The sequence below is a fragment of the Passer domesticus genome, chromosome 16 (assembly GCF_036417665.1).
Source record: "Passer domesticus isolate bPasDom1 chromosome 16, bPasDom1.hap1, whole genome shotgun sequence".
Classification (NCBI taxonomy): Eukaryota; Metazoa; Chordata; class Aves; order Passeriformes; family Passeridae; genus Passer; species Passer domesticus.
The window spans coordinates 3,072,507-3,090,565 of record NC_087489.1 but is presented as its reverse complement, the minus strand read 5'-3'; the positions used below and the strand labels follow the sequence as shown (position 1 = coordinate 3,090,565).

At 55.6% G+C, this 18,059-nt stretch overlaps 2 protein-coding genes across 3 annotated transcripts in view; one reads left to right on the top strand and one right to left on the bottom strand.

Moving 5' to 3' along the window:
* Positions 1–356: 356 nt before the first annotated feature.
* NECAB3 (N-terminal EF-hand calcium binding protein 3) overlaps positions 357–18,059 on the bottom strand; it is a 30,540-nt gene continuing 12,837 nt past the window's right edge. Inside the window, exons 6-13 of the mRNA XM_064391463.1 lie at positions 5,679–5,815; positions 5,198–5,319; positions 4,589–4,668; positions 4,088–4,141; positions 3,173–3,285; positions 1,679–1,756; positions 1,327–1,418; positions 357–579 (exon numbers count right to left, since the gene is read on the bottom strand). Of these exons, the coding sequence (XP_064247533.1) occupies positions 551–579; positions 1,327–1,418; positions 1,679–1,756; positions 3,173–3,285; positions 4,088–4,141; positions 4,589–4,668; positions 5,198–5,319; positions 5,679–5,815 (705 nt within the window). The 3' untranslated portion in view covers positions 357–550. The remainder of the gene's footprint in view (positions 580–1,326; positions 1,419–1,678; positions 1,757–3,172; positions 3,286–4,087; positions 4,142–4,588; positions 4,669–5,197; positions 5,320–5,678; positions 5,816–18,059) is intronic.
* ACTL10 (actin like 10) lies at positions 5,911–8,788 on the top strand. 2 transcript variants are annotated; one of them, XM_064391460.1, is made up of 2 exons: positions 5,911–6,110; positions 7,307–8,788. In XM_064391460.1, the coding sequence occupies exon 2, from the start codon at positions 7,513–7,515 to the stop codon at positions 8,617–8,619; it is 1,107 nt and encodes a 368-aa protein (XP_064247530.1). In that variant the 5' UTR covers positions 5,911–6,110; positions 7,307–7,512; the 3' UTR covers positions 8,620–8,788. The 2 variants fall into 2 exon arrangements, with proteins under 2 accessions (XP_064247530.1, XP_064247532.1); XM_064391462.1 differs by having other exon boundaries at positions 5,911–6,116.

Below are 18,059 nucleotides of genomic sequence, written 5' to 3'. Positions count from 1 at the left end.
GCATGTGCTGGGGACAGGTCCAGCCGTGGGCACAGCTGCTGGGGCACAAAGCCAGCCTCAAAGCCACATGCTGCCAGCGTGGCAGGGCATGGCCAGGTACACCATGCCAGAAGTACTTCATGAAATGTTTTTTTCCCTATAAAACACTTGACAATCCATATGAGGCCACCTGGCTCCCTGGGCAGGATGTCACAGCTGGCCAGGGCCGTGTCCCCCTGCCCGTCCCCGGGCAGCCTCAGAGCCAGGAGGAAGAGGAGCTGAGTGCAGGAGGGACTGAGGGCAGCACCAGCCCCGTGTCCCCCCGGGGCCAGGCTGCCACCCCACCCACAGCCCCCACAGGCAGCTCGGACACTGGCTTAGGAGCAGGAGAAATAAATAAATTAACATGAAAAGAGCAAAGGAGCAAAAACACTGGCAGGGCCGGGGGCAGGCAGCCCCCGCTGGCCACAGGAGGGAATGGAGGGACAGGGAGGTGACAAAGGTGACAAGGGCCGTGCCCAGGTTCCACGTCCTCCCGCATGCTGATGGTGTCCTGGAGAGCTGCCTCGGGTCAGTTGTTGTTCATGATCCACCAGGAAGCTGGGAAGAGAGGGAAAGCAGGGAGCTGAGGGCAGTGTGGGACTGGGAATGGGGATTTGGGGTGGCAGAGATGGGGGACCCCACCCTGCAGGTCCCTGGCTCCAAAGCAGCCACCCCCACCCCGGGAGGGAGCCTGGAGAGGGTGAGCCCCTGGAACTGTGCAACTTCTGCAGGAGAGCACTGGGAACGTGGTCAGTGGCACTGGCCAGTCGGGAGCAGCACCAGCAGTGCAGGATTCAGTCCAAATTATCCATGTTTTATGAACTAATATTTTACAAGACCCTGAAATGATCTCTGAAAGCAAACTGGGGCTGAATTTGGTTCCCAGTCCCCCCAGCTGGTCCAGTTCCATGGGTACCCTGGGAATGTGCCCGTTCCCTGTGCTGCCTGCCCTGCCCCAGCACTGGGCTGGAACCCCTGGCACTGAGCTGGCAGCACCAGGGCTTTGCAGAGCAGGTTCAGGGCTCGGGGGAGACACAAAACGAGGCACCAGCTGTACCTGGGGCAGGACTCAGCTTATCTGCTACCCGGGCAGTGTCCCTGCTCCTGGCTGTCCCCACCGTGGGCAGGGGACAGACCCCAGCCCACACAGCCAAACCTGCTGGGGACAACGGGTCTCACCCTGAGGTTTGAGCTCATTTAGGTCACCCCAAGCCGATTTTCTGCCCTGAAGGGAGCCACAGTGCCTGCTCCTGCCCTGCTCCTGCCCTCTGCAGCACGGGCAGGGCAGGGCTGAGGCAGCCTCACCTGGGAAGAGCATGGTGGTCAGCAGCTCCGGGGACTCCAGCAAGCTGAGGATGGACTGCTGGAAAGTCTTGCTGCAGCTGGACTGCAAGTGGCTGTCAAACAGGGCGCAGGGTCAGGGGGGTGTGGTGCCAGGGCCCTGTGCCCACACACAGGGACAGGGCAGCTTCTGCACCCCAGCACCAGCCCCTGCTCCTGCCCTGCTCCCCAAACCCTTTATCGGGGTGCTCACCCCCGGGAGCTGCAGGTGGCCCCAGGGCACCCAGTGCAGAGCAGGGGGACAGGCTGGGCAAGGGAAGGGAGCAGTGGGCACCCCCTTTGAGCCCCCCAGCCCCACCCCTGGGCACTGTCCCACCTCCTCCACGAGGTCACGTCCTGCCAGAACTCGTAGAGGATGAAGCAGGCCTCGTCCGTCAGCTTGCAGGCAGAGACACTGTGGGGACAGAGTGACCCTCAGCAGGGCTGGGCAGGCTGGCACAGCCCTGGCACAGCCCTGGCACAGCATGGCCACATGTGCCCCAGCAGCCCAGGGCAGCAGGGCACTGCTGTGCACATCTGCCTCCCATCAGCTCCCAAGGCACAGTTTGGGTGCATTCACAGCTCCAGAGGGTCCCAAACCCAAATCCTGCTCCACAGCTCCCGTGTGCAGGGGGCAGAGGAGCTATACAGCTCTCTCACTGGTCTTTGCTGCTGCCCAGGAGCCAGCACGTTCTGTGTTTTATTATTTTTTTCTCTTCCCCAGCACTGACACAGCTCTGCCAGCCCCTTGGAGCAGGTGGGTGTCCCCCTTCACACGGGGGGAAACTGAGGCACGGGGGCAGGAGCTGAGCTCACAGCACAAACCCCCAGCTCTCTGCCCCCAGAGTGATAATTCCCACATTCCCTGGGGCCCAGCAGAGGCTGGGGTGGTGCTGGGGAGGCAGCCAGGGGTGACTGCAGTGCTGGGGGTGCAGGGCCAGGGGAGGCAGCTGTGCTGGGCTGCAGCAGCAGCAATTCCAGCTGAGGCCAAGCCTTTGCTGCAGCTGCTGGAGGAGGCCAAGCCCCAGGGGACAGCACAGTGTCACCCAGCAGCTCTGGGACTGTGTGCCCTGCTCCCACACGGGGCTCTGTGGTTCCCTGCAGGGACCCAGCCCCACGGAGTGCCCCGGGCTCGGCTCCAGCTTTTGGCTCACGTGGAGAGCCAGCCCACACAGCACCCTGCCTCCACAAATAGCCCTGATGACAAAAAACCCATCAGTTCCCAAAAAAAGCCTCTCATTCTCTCCACCACACGTGTCACAGCGAGCATCTTCCTTTTGTTTGGACTGAAAATGTGAATTTGTGCTGTTGAAAGTGAAGAGCTGAGAAAGGACACTCGAAACAGGAACAGCAGGAACATTCCCTGCTGGAGGAGCCTGGGGTGTCCCGTGGGAGAGGGGAGGCAGCAGCTGTGCCATCAGGGCCAGGCTGGCACTGCCGTGGCCCTGCAGGGCTCTGGGGCAGCCTTGGCCTCACCCAGGGTGCTCGTGGCAGCTTCCCACAGGCTCTCCAACCATCAGAGAGCCCTGCCCTTGGCCTTCCCTCTGCTTTTGAGTCCTTCAGTGCTGGAGGAGCTGTGCACGCACTCACAGGAACAGGGCACAGCCACTCCTGCTGGCACAACCCTCCCGCTGCTCGCCAGGCACTGGTTCTTACTGGGAACACCTGCAGCAGCTGGGATGGCACTGGGGCACACTGTCTGCCAGGCCAGCACACAAACATCACCCAAAGCCCTGTGAAAACATCACCCAAAGCCCTGTGTCCCCGAGGGTGCTAAACCCCGCATTTCTGGGGGATCAGCCCCAGGGCACCCCGAGCAAACCCCACTCACTGCAGGCAGCTGCTGTGCCCGGCCGTGCCCTCGGTGTAGGAGCGGAACGCCTGCCGGAACTCCTCGATGCCGCTCGTGGCCACCGAGATCTGCCGCTTGGCCACCAGGATGTGCTGCCGAGGGACAGCGCGGTGTCAGGGACTGTCCCCTGCTGCCCGGCCCGTCCCCGGGCTGTCCCCGCTGGGCAGCTGCGTGCAGGGAGCAGCAGGACAGGCTCCATCCCGGGGGTCCTGCTGCTGGTCCCCCACTGAAAGGGCTGGGGACCCCCCCGCCCGGCTCTGCGGGCACCCCCAGCACCCCGGGGTGCGGGCACCCAGCTGCGGGCACTGCCCGGGGCTGGCAGGGACACGAGGCACCTGCGTTTGTCCCGTGGATGGTCCCAGCCCTGCATCCCAGCCCTGCATCCCAGCCCTGGATCCCAGCCCTGCATCCCAGCCCTGGATCCCAGCCCTGCATCCCAGCCCTGCTCCATCAGCGGGTCACAGCAGAGCTCCCAGGCTGGGCAGCGTGTGAGAGGGGTCACTGCAAACCACGGGGACAGGGACAGGGACAGGGACAGGGACAGTGACAGGGATGGGGACACAGACACGGACAGGGATGGGGAAACAGACAGGAATAGGGACAGGGACAGGAACAGGGACAGGGATGGGGACAGGGAGAGGGACAGGGATGGGGACAGGGACAGGGATGGGGACAGGGACAGGGACAGGGACAGGGACAGGGAGAGGGACAGGGGCAGGGACAGGGATGGGGATACAGACAGGGAGTGGGACAGGGACAGGGACAGGGACATGGACAAGGATGGGGACAGGGGCAGGGATGGGGACAGGGAGAGGGACAGGGACAAGGACAGGGACAAGGATGGGGACAGGGGCAGGGATGGGGACACAGACATGGACAGGGACAGGGACTTACTGCATCCTGTCCCTTGCACATGGCTTCCTCCTTCAGTGGCTCCAGGCGGGGGCTCTGCGTTAGCACCAGGGAAAAGCCAGAGTTACTGGGTAAAACCAGAGTTACTGGGATAAACCAGAGTTACTGGGTAAAACCAGAGTTACTGGGATAAACCAGAGTTACTGGGATAAACCAGTCACCAGGAGAGCTCTGCAGCAGGAGTGGCACCGACCCCGGGGACAGCTGGGTGCCACCCCAGGGACACTGCCTGTGGCACTGGGGGAGGGCAGGGCTGTGCCCTGCAGCCCTGTGGGGTCAGTGGGGCCTGATGGACCCCTCAGCACCAGGGGAAGCCAGGCCAGGGTCAGCAGAGCTGGGGGAAGGGGATGCAGGGCTGGGGCCAGTGTGGCTCTGTGACAATGCCAGGGCTGGAGAGGGGGCTGCTGGCACGGGAGGGGGGTCCCAGCAGTGACGTGGCCGTGCCCAGGTGTGGGGCAGCCCCAGCACGCCCTGGGCACACACCTTGCACTCCAGCTTCTCGATGAGCTGCTGGAGCCTGTTGATCTGAGCCATCCACTGGCTGTTGTCCTCGACACAAACACCTGCAGGGCAAAGGGCACAGAGGTGTCACCCAAAAAAAGCTCAGTTTTGTCACGGCCAAAGCTTGCCCAAGACCCAAAACCCACAAAAGCTCCAGGAGCTGTGCAGGAGGGCAGATGGACACAAGCCACAAGGTCAAGGTCACTCTCAGGGACAGCCCCCAGCCCAGGGAGGGCCCCAGGGCTGGCACAGCATCCCCTGTGCCTCCTGCTCACACACTGCTCTAAACCTCGGATTTAATCCAAAAAACTTGATTTTTTTTCTGTTGCCCAAGAGATACAACATCCCCCAGAAGCTGCAGCTGGCATCTGGGCAAGATGCTCCAGGCTCCATTCTGGAGGAGCCCTCAGTGCCCAGTGCTGCTGGAGATGTGGCACTTGGGGACACGGGTCAGTGGTGGCCTTGGCAGTGCTGGGGGAATGGCTGGACCCGATCCTGGAGATCTTTTCCCACCTTACTGTGAATCTGTGCTGGTCCCACACCCCCTCCAGGCTCCAGCAGGACACCAAGAACCCGAGGAACAGCAGGTACCTGTTGTCAGCATCCCAGAGTAGGGGTCTGTTGGGGACAGGCAGACGTTCTTCTGTCCCCTGCGCCCACACCGCCTGCCTGACCTCAGGCCAACTGAAGTCTCCGATTTCTTGACCTCCTTTCTGGAATTAAAAACAAACAAAAAAAAAAACAAAACCAAACCAAAACAAAAACAAAAACAAACAAACAATAAAAAACCAAAAAAAAAAACAAAAACAAAAAAAAACCCAAACAAACAAAAAAAACCCAACAAAAAAACCCCCAAAACAAACAAACAAAAAAAAAAAAAAACGAAAAAAAAAAGAGACACCAAAAAAAAAAAAAGATGGGTTGAAGTCATTCCTAGAGGTGTGAGCTCAGCACTGGGCTGGGAAGGGGCTTCTGGCCGTCCCTCCCAGTGAGGAGGGGGCTGGGGACAGGGGCTGGCCACATCCCACCCGGTACCTCCCGTCCCATCCCGGTACCTCTCCCATCCCGGTACCTCTCCCGTCCCGCCTGCTCCTCCACGGTGTCCACGGCGCACTCGAGGGACGCCTGCAGGGACTGCAGCTGGTGCATGGTTTCCCGCAGCAGGAACCGCGTCAGGAACTGCTCCATCTTCGAGGCTGTCTCGTACCTCTGGGGGAGAGGGGACAGGACCTGTCAGATCTTCCTCTGGGCAGGGGCAGCAGAGCCACACCGGGGAGGGGCTGTCCCTTAAATAAACCAAACGGGGATGGTTTCAATCAAATTTTAATTATCACCACAACCTTGGGGGCAGAAGTGTGGCTGTGGGGCAGAAGAACCCTGGGGGTGCGTTGCTGTGAGATCACAACAGGGAATACAACCACGGTTCCATGGGCACTGCCAGCCCTGGCCCAGCGCTGCCAGCTGCAGGAGCTGTGCAGGAGGGCAGATGGACACAAGCCACAAGGTCAAGGTCATTCTCAGGGACAGCCCCCAGCCCAGGGAGGGCCCCAGGGCTGGCACAGCGTCCCCTGTGCCTCCTGCTCACTGCACGGCTGGGGACAGGGCTGGGAGCCTGTGGTGGCCCCCTGGGTGCTGGCAGCTCCTGCAGGGACCCCCCACCACTGGCAGCCCAGGCAGGGGCTGGCTTTGTGCCCTCTCTGCCCAGGGAAACAGTGCCAGCCTGGCTGCTCCCCTGAGACATTCCCTGATGAATTTCTGACGGGTCCTTACACTGGGGGTGTAACAGTGCAACCAGAGGGGCATGGGAGAAGCTTTGGGGAGAACAAAGGGGTCACTGGCCTGGAGAGTGCCCAAAGAACGGGTCAAGAGGCACACCATGCCACAGGAGCAGGTCTGGGAGGCACAGAGAGCCAGGGAAGGGCCTGGACACACACAGAGGCACCCCAAACTCCTGCCCTTCTCTGCCAGCTGGGATCACAGATCCTCTCAGCTCCTCTCCGTGTGCGATGGGCTCTGCTGGCAGCAGCATTTATAGAATTATAGGATGTTAAGGGATTGGAACAGACCTCAGAGATCATCCAGTTCCAACCCCCCCCTGCCATGGCAGAGACACCTTCCACTGTCCCAGGGTGCTCCAAGCCCCATCCAGCCTGGCCTTGGGCACTGCCAGGGATCCAGGGGCAGCCACAGCTGCTCTGGGCACCCTGTGCCAGGGCCTGCCCACCCTCACAGTAGAGAACCTCATGCATTTAATACCCAGCATAAATTTCCTCTCTTTCAGTTTGATCCTATTCCCCTTGTCCTGTCACCACAGTTCCTGACAAAGAGTCCTCTGTCACTTCTCTGTAGCCCTTCACACTCTGGGAAGGTGCTGGGAGGTCTCCACACAAAGTTCTCTTCTCCAGCCTCAAGAGCCCCAGCTCTCTCAGCCTGCCTCCAGAGGGGAGGTGCTCCAGTGCCCTCAGCACCTCTGTGGCCTCCTCTGGAATTGCTCCATGTCCTTTTTATGCTGGAGACACCAGAGCTGTGCACAATATTCCAAATGGGGTCTCACAAGAGCAGAGTAGCTGAGAAGAGTCGCCTCCTTTGACCTCCTGGCCCCTCTCCTTCAGATACAGCCCAGGATTTGGTCCAGCCACTCAACTTTCATGTCCAGTGTTCACTTGCTTCCTTAAAACCACCTGAACTCTGTCCTTGCAGTGCTAGAAAACCTCTGGAGAGAAGGAGGGATGCTCAGCGAGACAGGGAGCGAGCAGCCAGGAGGGACATACCCAGACACTTCCAGAGCAGACACTGCTGTCCTCCAGTGCAGAGCAGGCACCTGAGCCTGGTTTGCCCTCACCAGACCCCTCTTGTCCCACCGCAGGCTCTTCCTCCGTGCCCGGCGTCCCTGCGGAGCGCCAGCCATGCTGAAGCCCGCCGTGGTCATAGACAGCGGCAGCCGCTTCACGCGGGGCGGCTTTGCGGGCCAGCGGCAGCCCCAGTGCGTGCTGAGGACGGTGCTGGTGCCGCCCTGCAGCCTGGGCACGCCGTGGCAGCCCTGCCCTGGCACGGAGAGCCCGCGGTGCTCGGCCGCAGCCCTGCGGTGCTGCCCGCTCAAGTACGGCCTCGTTGAGGACTGGGAGGGCATGAGAGCGCTGTGGAGCCACCTCTTCTGCTGCTGCCTCAAAGTGTCCCCAGAGGAGCACCCGGTGCTCCTGGCCGAGTCCCCGTCCTGCCCCGCCGCCGACAGGGCGAAGGCGGCCGAGGTGCTGTTCGAGGGCCTCGGCGTGCCCGCCCTGCACCTGGCCAACACCGGCTTCCTGTCGCTCTGCGCCCACGGCAGGGTCTCCGGGCTGGCCGTGGAGGCCGGGGCGGCGGTGTCCCACGTCACCTCCGTGCTGGGGGGCCAGACCCTGAGGAAGGGCACCCGCTGCCTGGGGGTGGCCGGGGACCAGCTGTCCAGGCACCTGCAGCGGCTGCTGCTGCAGAGCCCCGCGGAGCCCTCGGCGCTGCAGGCCCTGACGAGGAAGGTGCTGACCCAGCTGAAGGAGCAATGCTGCTACGTGTCCTTGGACTACGAGGGAGACCTCCAGAAGGGCTCCCATGCCCCAGCCAGGTTCCAGACCCCCGACGGGCACTGGATCACCCTGGGCAAGGAGCGCTTCTGCTGCCCGGAGCCGCTGTTCCGGCCCGAGCTGCTGCAGCTCAGCTGCCCCGGCCTGCACCAGCTGGCTGGGCAGAGCCTGCAGGCGCTGTCCAAGCAGGCCAGGAGACACATACTGGGCAACATCGTGCTCTCTGGAGGCTCCTCCATGTTTCCTGGCTTTCCCGAGAGGATGTGCTTGGAGCTGAACTTCCTTTTCCAAGGAGCAGGTGTGCACATCGAGGTGCTGGCGAACCCCCAGAGGGGCACGGCAGCCTGGGCTGGGGGCTCCATGGCAGCCTCGCTCACGTCCTTCCAGCACTCGTGGATGACAAAAGGCGAGTACCAGGAGCACGGGGCTGAGTATGTGCACACGAAATTCCAGTAGAGAGGTGGCAGCCATCCCCGGTGTCACTGCTGGAGTGGCTGAAGCACTGCCCTGCTCCGGGGGCAGCTGCAGCAGCGGTGCCCCAGTGGCTCCTGTGTTGCTGCAGGGGTGCAGAGTCAATTAAAGTGCCCCAAAAGAAACAAAGTGCTTTTCACTGAGACTCTGGGTTATTTCCTGTCTAAGGGTGTGTCCCATCGGGCTGGAAAACAACTGGGGCTCACGCTGGGGATCCAGGCCACGCTGACAGCCTGGTTTGGGTACACTCAGGCGATGCTAATGCTCCAGGCTGCCTTTCCCAACTGGAAATGCAGCTGCCAGGATGAGGAAGGGACCTTCTCCAGCTGTCAGCACTGCAGGGCCCCCAAGGGGAGCCACAGGTGTGGGAGGAAGGGGCTGAGCAGGGCAAGGTCTGCACAGTGCCCACACTGCAGCCACTCACTGCAGGAGGTGATTGCTCACCCTGGCACTGGAACAGGTCAGCGCTGGCTGAGGAAGATGAGCTGGAAACCAGGGAACTGCTTTCACCCTTTAATTTTGGTCTAGAGGTCGTTTGGTGCTTCAGGGAGCCGATTCAGCTCCCTGGCAGGCATTTCCTCACCTGGCTTTGCTGCTGCCTGGCTGAACTGACCCAGCTCGGCAGACGATCAGGAAGGGATCAGGGCTTGTGAAGGAAGCAGCTGGGGAGCACAGCCCAGCTGTCACAGCAGACTGCTGTCCCCATGGCCAGCCCCGTGCCAGCTCCTCAAGGGACACAGAAACCACAGCATGTCACCGTGAGCCCTGAGAGACAGGACCAGCAGCGGGAGGGCGAGGCAGGAGCCTCCCCGAGATGGAGGAGGGCTGGCTGCTCCCCCGGAGAGCCACCAGGACAGCTCCATCCCTTTCCTCGACAAGGCTGGAGCAGCATCCCTGCCCTCCCTCTGGTGTCTTCGTGTGACCCCAAGGCTGCAGCACCCAGAGCTGCCCTCACCCCCCCAGGCTGCATGAACCACGTCCAAAATAATGTCCAGCAATGCCACTCCATTACTGGGGTCAAATATTTCCAATTCCTGCTGCGTTTCTCTCCAGCACTCTGAGGATCTGGAATTCCAGAAGCTCTGCACAGAAGGATTTCATTGTAACCCTTCCACTGCTGGTATCAAAGAAAGGGAGCAGTGGGGAGGGTCCTGAGCCCCTCGTGGTTCTCTGGTTGCTCTGTGCCAGTCCAGGAACTGTGTCTGACTGGGCACAGCTGGATGGGATGGGATGGGAGGGAAGGGAAGGGAAGGGAAGGGAAGGGAAGGGAAGGGAAGGGAAGGGAAGGGAAGGGAAGGGAAGGGAAGGGAAGGGAAGGGAAGGGAAGGGAAGGGAAGGGAAGGGAAGGGAAGGGAAGGGAAGGGAAGGGAAGGGAAGGGAAGGGAAGGGAAGGGAAGGGAAGGGAAGGGAAGGGAAGGGAAGGGAAGGGAAGGGAAGGGAAGGGAAGGGAAGGGAAGGGAAGGGAAGGGAAGGGAAGGGAAGGGAAGGGAAGGGAAGGGAAGGGAAGGGAAGGGAGAGGATGGATGCTCATCCCTCAAGCTCTAGGCTCATACTGGAGTCAGCAAAGGATGGTCAGAGCCCCCCCCAGCACCAGGGGCCAGGGGGATGGGGGTTTCATCCCTGCTGGAAAATGAATCTCATTTTCCTGCCTCAGGAAGAGGATGGCAGCTGCACTGACAAGCAGCCACAGCAAACTTGAGTTCCAGCTCTGCATCTCCAGCCTCCCCCAGCCAAGCATCCCACGTGTTCCCACAAAGCCTGCTGTGCCCACAGCCCCAGAAAGGGAGAGCTCAGGGCTGGGGATCCCTGCTCAGCTTTCCCCTCCTCATCCCAGGGTGTGCAGGCACTGGAAGCCCTGCCAGCACTGCCTCTGTGCCTGCCCAGCTCTGCCAGCCTGGACCCGTTCCCTGCTTGAAGGGGAACAAAGACACTCCAGCCTCCCCAGGACACGCCTGGAGGGAGGGAGTCCCCAGGGGCACAGCAGGAACATTATTCCCCCACCACACAGTCCTGCACAGTCTGTTTTGATGCCTCAGGTTTTAGCTTTTATATTTTTCACATTCTGTGCTGCTTTAGTGTGCAATTCTGAGCTTCATATGAGGGGATGGTGAGCTCTCTGCACAGAGCAGGGAGACAAAACAATTCCTGCTCTAGCTGGGCACCAAGGACAAATGATCCAAATCTCAGCCCCAAGAGCACAAACACCGTGGGCTGAAGAGAGAAAAAAAAGCAGGATGGCACTGCATGGGCTGGGGTTGTAATTGGACAATGAACTCCAATGTGCAAATGGAGCAGAACTGATCACAGTGACAGACCCCGTGAGCGCTCGTGCATTTTGGGACCATTTTGGTTCATGTTGGGTGCAGCCCTGGCTGGGCTCTTGTGCTGCCCAAGGTGGATCCATTGAGGCCTTTTAATAAATCCCTGCTTTATTCTTTAGCTCTGTTCTAGGTCCAGCTCTGTTCTTTAGCCTCTGCTCTAGGTCAGCCTGTACAAGGCATCAGTTTCACTGCCCAAAATCCAAATCCAGTCCCTGTCATCCCTCTGGCAGCACTGAGAGCCCTTCCCCCAGCAAGCAGCCAGATGAGAAGTGCTCCCATCTCTGAGGTGTCCTCCCAGCCCTGCCACAGCCTGGGCACACAAACATTTCCCCTGGCCTGGTGCTTGGAGGCTTCTCCCCAGGCACATCACTCCCCTTCCTGTGGGAATCTATTTAGGCTAGTAATTTTATTTTTAGGGGGTACTGAGGTAGTACAATTGTACTACAAACCTGAGTTTCCGTATATAGGATGATGGGGAGTAACATTTAATTATGGATTTTCTTGGTACTGAAAATCAGTACAAAATTGTATTCTTAAAGTAGAATATTGTTATTGTATTGTTAAAAATAGAATAAAAGTTTTGAAAACACCTCTCAGTTGCCCCATCTCTGGGTCAGAAAAGAGCATAATCTGACACCTTCCCAGGGCCAGGTTCTGGGAGAAGCACCAAGCCTGCCTCCCAGCACTCCCCATCCTCTCAGCTCCCACCCTGAATGCCCAAATCCCCCACGGATGGAGTTTTATGGCAGGGGCAGAGCTGCTCTCACCAACACCACATTCCTCCTGCCCTGAGCCCCACCAGGGCAATCCCTGCACCCCAAACACACAGGCACAGCACCAGTGAGGGGTGACAGCCCCCAAACCCCCTGCCAGCCCAGGGCACGCTGTGCTAGGAGGGGACATGGCAGCACTGCCAGCTGCCTCATCAAACACAGCACACCCAGGGGAACTGCTGCAGACAGGATGGAAATAACCATCCCCCAGGAGAGCTCCAAATGCTGCTCCACCTTTCAGCAGCAGTCTGGAAAAATTCATGCCAGGGGAGAGAAAGAACCCAAAGTCCAGCCGCTATCACACTCCTCATTTTGGGGGAAAAAACCCAAATCCTCTCATCAGATGTTGCACAGAGGTCAAACCCTCTTATCAATAAACTCACCAAGCACAGCATTTGCTGCCCATGGCAAAGCCCTGTGGCTGGGAGTCACAAGGGAAATAACTCAGCAAGCTCAAGACAAGGAATTGGTCGTGCACTGGGATTTCAGCTCTGTGTACCCAGTCAAAAATCTCCAAGTTGCCAAGAGCTGCTGTAATTCTGATTTTGAGGGGTTTTATTGATTTCTTATGATGATAGTTAAGCTCAGGACAGAATGGAATGGGTGGCCACGTAATTCCTGTCAAAGGATCAATAAGGCTGCCTGGCTTGGAGAGGTATTTATGGGAGGGTTTGCAGTGTTTGCACACTGGAGAATGGAAAGATTTTAGCATGCAAACCCCCTGTGAGAAACATCAGGCTGTTTTCTGAGCTATTTCCACTGTTCACCTCCTACCCTTACACAATTATATTGCAAACATGAAGTTCAGCCACAAAATAAGGTGTAATTATCACACTACAGCACAGCTACCAAGTCATATTTTACAAATAAGTGGGAATGGCAGCATGTGAAGGAAAAACCCTCTCTTCTTGACAAGGGAAATTTTCTTCAGCATGTTCCTAAGAGCCCAGTGAGGAAGGATGGAGGCATGGGAACCCCTAATGGCTTGGTTTCCTCCTGCTGACCTGTAGATCCATAAAAACAACCAGGAGCAGGTTTGCTGCTCACACACACACACAGAGCTTCCTGCAGTGTGGAAAATGGATTTCTAGAAAATTCTTAAAATCTGACAGAAGGCTCAGATAGTGCGTATTTGTATGTAAACACTGAGATAAGGAATGTTAACTTAGAAATATTATAGAATAATATAAACATTGTTGAGAGAGAAATGAAACTAAAAATAAAAATTTTAAAGTATAAGCATAAAGTATATAAGTATATACTTTATATATATAAGTATATATATAAAAATATATATTGTATATATAGTACATATATATACTATATATACATATTAAAAGGTATATATACATATATAAGTATATATATTTAAGTACTAAGTATAAGTATAAAATAGATTTTTTAGAAGTGTAGCTAAAGCTGATGGGCTAAGAAACACTTGTAGTTTTGTAATTAGGAAATAGTTGGCTTCTGGTTGTGATGGTGTGAGTTATAACATCTGTATTGTCTCACCCTTCACATGAGACTGAAAATGGAATAAAAGTTTTGAAAAGACCTCTCAGCTGCCCCATCTCTGGGTCAGGAAAGGGCTAATCTGACACTGCAGTAACTGCAGGCACACAGGAGAAACTCAGCTTGCACTTCCCACACTTTGTCCCAGGGTTTCTCCTGACAAGGAGATGGAGGAGCTGCCAGCCAGGAGACAGCTGGGACACAGCCCAGTGACCCAAGGCAGGTGTCCTGATCTGCAGAGAGCACAGAGCTTGGAATATTCCATCCCAAGGACTTTTGGCAGCACTGCCTCAAACCACAGCTCCCAAATACCCTCATGGCACATCCCCTCCGAGCCTTGATTTCCTGATTCCCCTCCTGGGGAGCTGCCTGGCACAGTCTGAGCAGTCCCCACGGAGCTGCCCAGGCTCTCTGTGCTTTCCTGCTCATTCCACTGTGGCATTCACATTCTTTGCAAAAATCCCTTCACCCAGGATTTTTCTCCTGGGAAGCTGAGAGGCCTCAGAGAAAAAGGAAAACAATTCTTATCTCATTTGCTTCTCCTGTGTTGTGCTCATGTGGAATGTGTTTGGAGATTGTTTACTCACAGGTGATTGTTTCATTGGGTTCTGCTGTGAGTTGTTTTCACTCTTTGGCCAATCAGGGCCAAGCTGTGTCAGGACTCTGGAGAGAGTCACCAGTTTTCATTATTATCTTTTTAGCATTCTGTAAATATCCTTTCTGTATTCTTTAGTATAGTGTTCTTTAATATAACATAGTATCATAAAGTAATAAATTAGCCTTCTGAGAACATGGAGTCAGATTCATCAATCCTTCCTTCATTGGGGCACCTCGCAAATACAATATTCCATATTTCCAGCTGTGTCCCTGGAGGATGCAGGGCTGGGCAGCTGGAGCTGGATCATGCCCCGAGCAGGAGATGCTGTGCTGGGACACAGCTTGAGCCTGAGATCTTTTCCTCCTCCTCCTCCCTGCCAGCCTGGACCTCGCTGCCTGCTCCAGAGTCAACACAGCCTGGCAGGAGCAGGCAGGGCCTGCAGATCCTTCTGCAGGGCTCCTCCACTGAGGAGTCCTTGCTTCCTTTTGTTAAGGTTGGGATTAAATGCGTGACATGGTATTTCTTCTTTGGACTTAGACATTTATTAGTTCTTATCTATATTAACAGTTTCACAAATTGTGAGTTCTATAGTACTTTAATAAACTAAAAATGGAGCTGTATCTCTCTCTCTCTACAAAGTTTTTAAAGGATAAGCTGTTTCATTAAGAAATGACACTTAAATTATTTTTACTTTTAATAACTAACTACTTGTGGCTTGTAATGTGGATTTTTTTTATCCAATTACATAATACTACTCAAACTCATGAAGAAGGTGGTGAAGGACTAGCTTCTGCCTTAAAACTTCTATCTTCCTTTACATATATTACTCTAAATTCATATTATATTATTAATTATATATTATATATTAATGATTATATAATTAATTACAATAATAATATGTGATATACTATATAATCTATTATATAGTCTTATATATTAATTATACAAGATATTATTTTATATTTATTATATTATAATACTATATAACATTATTCTATTATTATTTATATATTATTCTAAAACCCTAAACTATAAGTTTTCTACTTCGTGATTACACACTTCCATTTAAACTACACACTCATAATCTTAGTTCTATTATTTAATTTTGGGAGTATTCTCTATGGCATCAGGTCAAATGTAGTGTTTTCTTGAGGGTCAGTGCCTGTCAGCACAGAAAGTTTGAAACTCTCAGTATCCAGGGTTCCAACATTCCAGTTTTCTCAGTACACAAGCAGCTCCCTGGGGTGAAAGTTCATCTGGTTCTTCCACGAGGGTGCTGTCTCTGCCAAAGGGGGCTCCCAGGCCCCAGAGGGGTGTTTGTACCAGAAGAATTGAGGGGCAGGTGCAGTGGGGGACATCTGCCCTCTGCCCTGGCTCACCGAGGGGTGAAACTGGCTGAAATCCAGCCCACTAATCCCATCACAACTCTGGAAATACAAATGTGGGAACACACTCAGGTGCCAGCAGGTAGGAATGCAGCATTTCTCATCTCCATTTCTCCATTTCTCATCTCTGCAGCCTCCAGCAGTGGCAGGCATCCCTCCCACAGCTCCTGCCTCCTGCCCAGAGCAGAGCCCAGCACAGCAGGGGAGTGCAGGGGAGGAATCCAGGAGGATCCATGCCTGCACTGGGCACACCAGGGCTGGGATATCCCAGGGGGATCAATATCTACACTGGGCACACCAGGGCTGGGATATCCAGGGGGATCAATGCCTGCATTGGGCACAGCAGGGCTGGGATATCCAGGGGGATCAATGCCTGCATTGGGCACAGCAGGGCTGGGATATCCCAGGGGGATCAATGCCTGCACTGGGCACAGCAGGGCTGGGATATCCCAGGGGGATCAATGCCTGCACTGGCACATCAGGGCTGGGATATCCCAGGGGGATCAATATCTACACTGGGCACACCAGGGCTGGGATATCCAGGGGGATCAATGCCTGCATTGGGCACAGCAGGGCTGGGATATCCAGGGGGATCAATATCTACACTGGGCACAGCAGGGCTGGGATATCCAGGGGGATCAATGCCTGCATTGGGCACACCAGGGCTGGGATATCCCAGGGGGATCAATGCCTGCATTGGGCACACCAGGGCTGGGATATCCCAGGGGGATCAATGCCTGCACTGGGCACAGCAGGGCTGGGATATCCAGGGGGATCAATGCCTGCATTGGGCACAGCAGGGCTGGGATATCCCAGGGGGATCAATGCCTGCACTGGGCACAGCAGGGCTGGGATATCCAGGGGGATCAATGCCTGCACTGGCACATCAGGGCTGGGATCAGAGCCCCTGGTCAGCACAGGCTCCTCCTGGTGAGAGCAGTGCTGGGAACACTGCACTGCCCCAGCTCCAGGCAGATCCAAACAAGGAGAGAAACGAGCCCAGCAAAATTTGCTTCAACAGGGAAAACCTGCTTCTCTTTTCCAGGGAACAGCAGTGGCACAGAAGCTTTGTGAGTGAATGCCTCACACCAACACTGTGAGCAGAGAGTGACTCTGCTGCCCTTTGGAGAAATCCGTGACTGTACACATTCATTACCCAAAAAAACAGAACAGAAAGGAACTGAAATAAAGCACAGCTCTCTGGAGAGGATTCCTCCTCTCCCTCTGCACTTGTATTTAATAACTGTGAGTGGGCTGGGGACCTGAACCAATGAGAAAATGTATTTTCAGGAGATTCCCTCTCCTGGCACGAAATTTCCACACATACAGGGAGACACTGCTGAGGCTGGCTGTGGCCAGAGGAAAACCCAGACAGGGACTGACACCACAGAGGCACAAACACCACTCTGGTGAGTGTGGGACTGGCCCCCCTTGTCTTCTCTGTCTGAGCAAGCGCTCAGAGGAGCATTCAAAGGATGATGCCCATCACCTGCTTCAAAGGAAGGGTGTTCCCCATGCTCAGCAGCTCCCAAGCACACAGCTGAACCCTCTGGCACATCTCAGGTGCAGAAGGAGCTGCTGCTCCCTGAGCAGGGCCCTTCCAGTGCTGCCTTTCCCCACTGTCCTTATCCTGAGGCTGCTCAGCAGAGCTGGGGCTCAGAGCTTGCCCTAATCAGCAGCCTCCAGACTGCTTCCATCAGCACAAACTGCGGGGAGAGGGCGAGCACTGGGGCAGGAATGAGCCCTGTGCCAGGGTGGGAGAGCAGGAATGAGCCCTGTGCCAGGCTGGGAGAGCAGGAGTTGCAGCTGCCCCTGCCTCTCTTCTGCAGCCAGCACTCAGTCTGTGAGCACAGCCCGGGCTGGGCTCCATCCTGAGCACCACCAGCCCTGCAGGACTCGTTTGGAGCCTTGCTGCTCGGGGGGGAACACTTTGTTCTGGCTCAGAACTCGACACAGGCTCTCAGTGATGCTCCCAGAAAGTGTCTGGGGGCAGGACACTGCAAGGAGCTGCTGGAACAGTCACTGCCAGAGCCTTGCAAGGGGGGGATGATGTCCCCAGAATGCAGATAAGGTCTTCACAGCACAAAAATTTTGGATTTACCCTTCTCTGTGAACACCTTTGAGCCTTTTAGGGAAACTTCTAGGATGTTGCCCTGGAAGAATTTACCACAGGCTTCGAGAATGCCTCTCACCTCAGGGTGAGTCAAAAGGGGCTTCTCCCATGGTGTCCTGCAGCTGTGTTAATCTGCCCTTTCTCATAGGTCTGCCCTTTGCACTACCCCTGTGACCCCAAAGCACTGGCTCCTGACCCCATACTTAACCAAGGACACTCACTGTTTGTCCTGGCTTTGGCCCTGGATCCCTTCAGTGTGACTCTACAATAAACCTCACTGGAACTCTGTGGCCACAGCTCTCTTCACAGAGAGCAGCAGGCACAACTTTACCAAGGATTCTTCCTGGGGAAGGCAGAGAAAGCTCAGAGAAAAAAGAGAAAAAAATTCTTATCTCTATTCACTGCTCCTCTTTCTTGGCACATGTGGAATGTGTTATGGAGATTGTTTACCCAAAGTGATTTGTGAATTGGGCACCAGTGAAGGTTGTTTTGATTCCTTGACCAATTGGACCCACGTGTGTCATGACTGTCTGGAGACAGTCGTGGGTTTTTCTTTAGTATCTCTTTAGTATGTAATTTAGTATAGTATTAGTGTAATATAATATAGCTTAATAAAGCAATTGTTCAGCTTTCTGGAATCATTGGAGTCAGAGCACATTATTTCCCAGCTGGGGGATTGCCTGTTTCAGCAACAGAACTCTATACAGAGACCATTTCCATCTC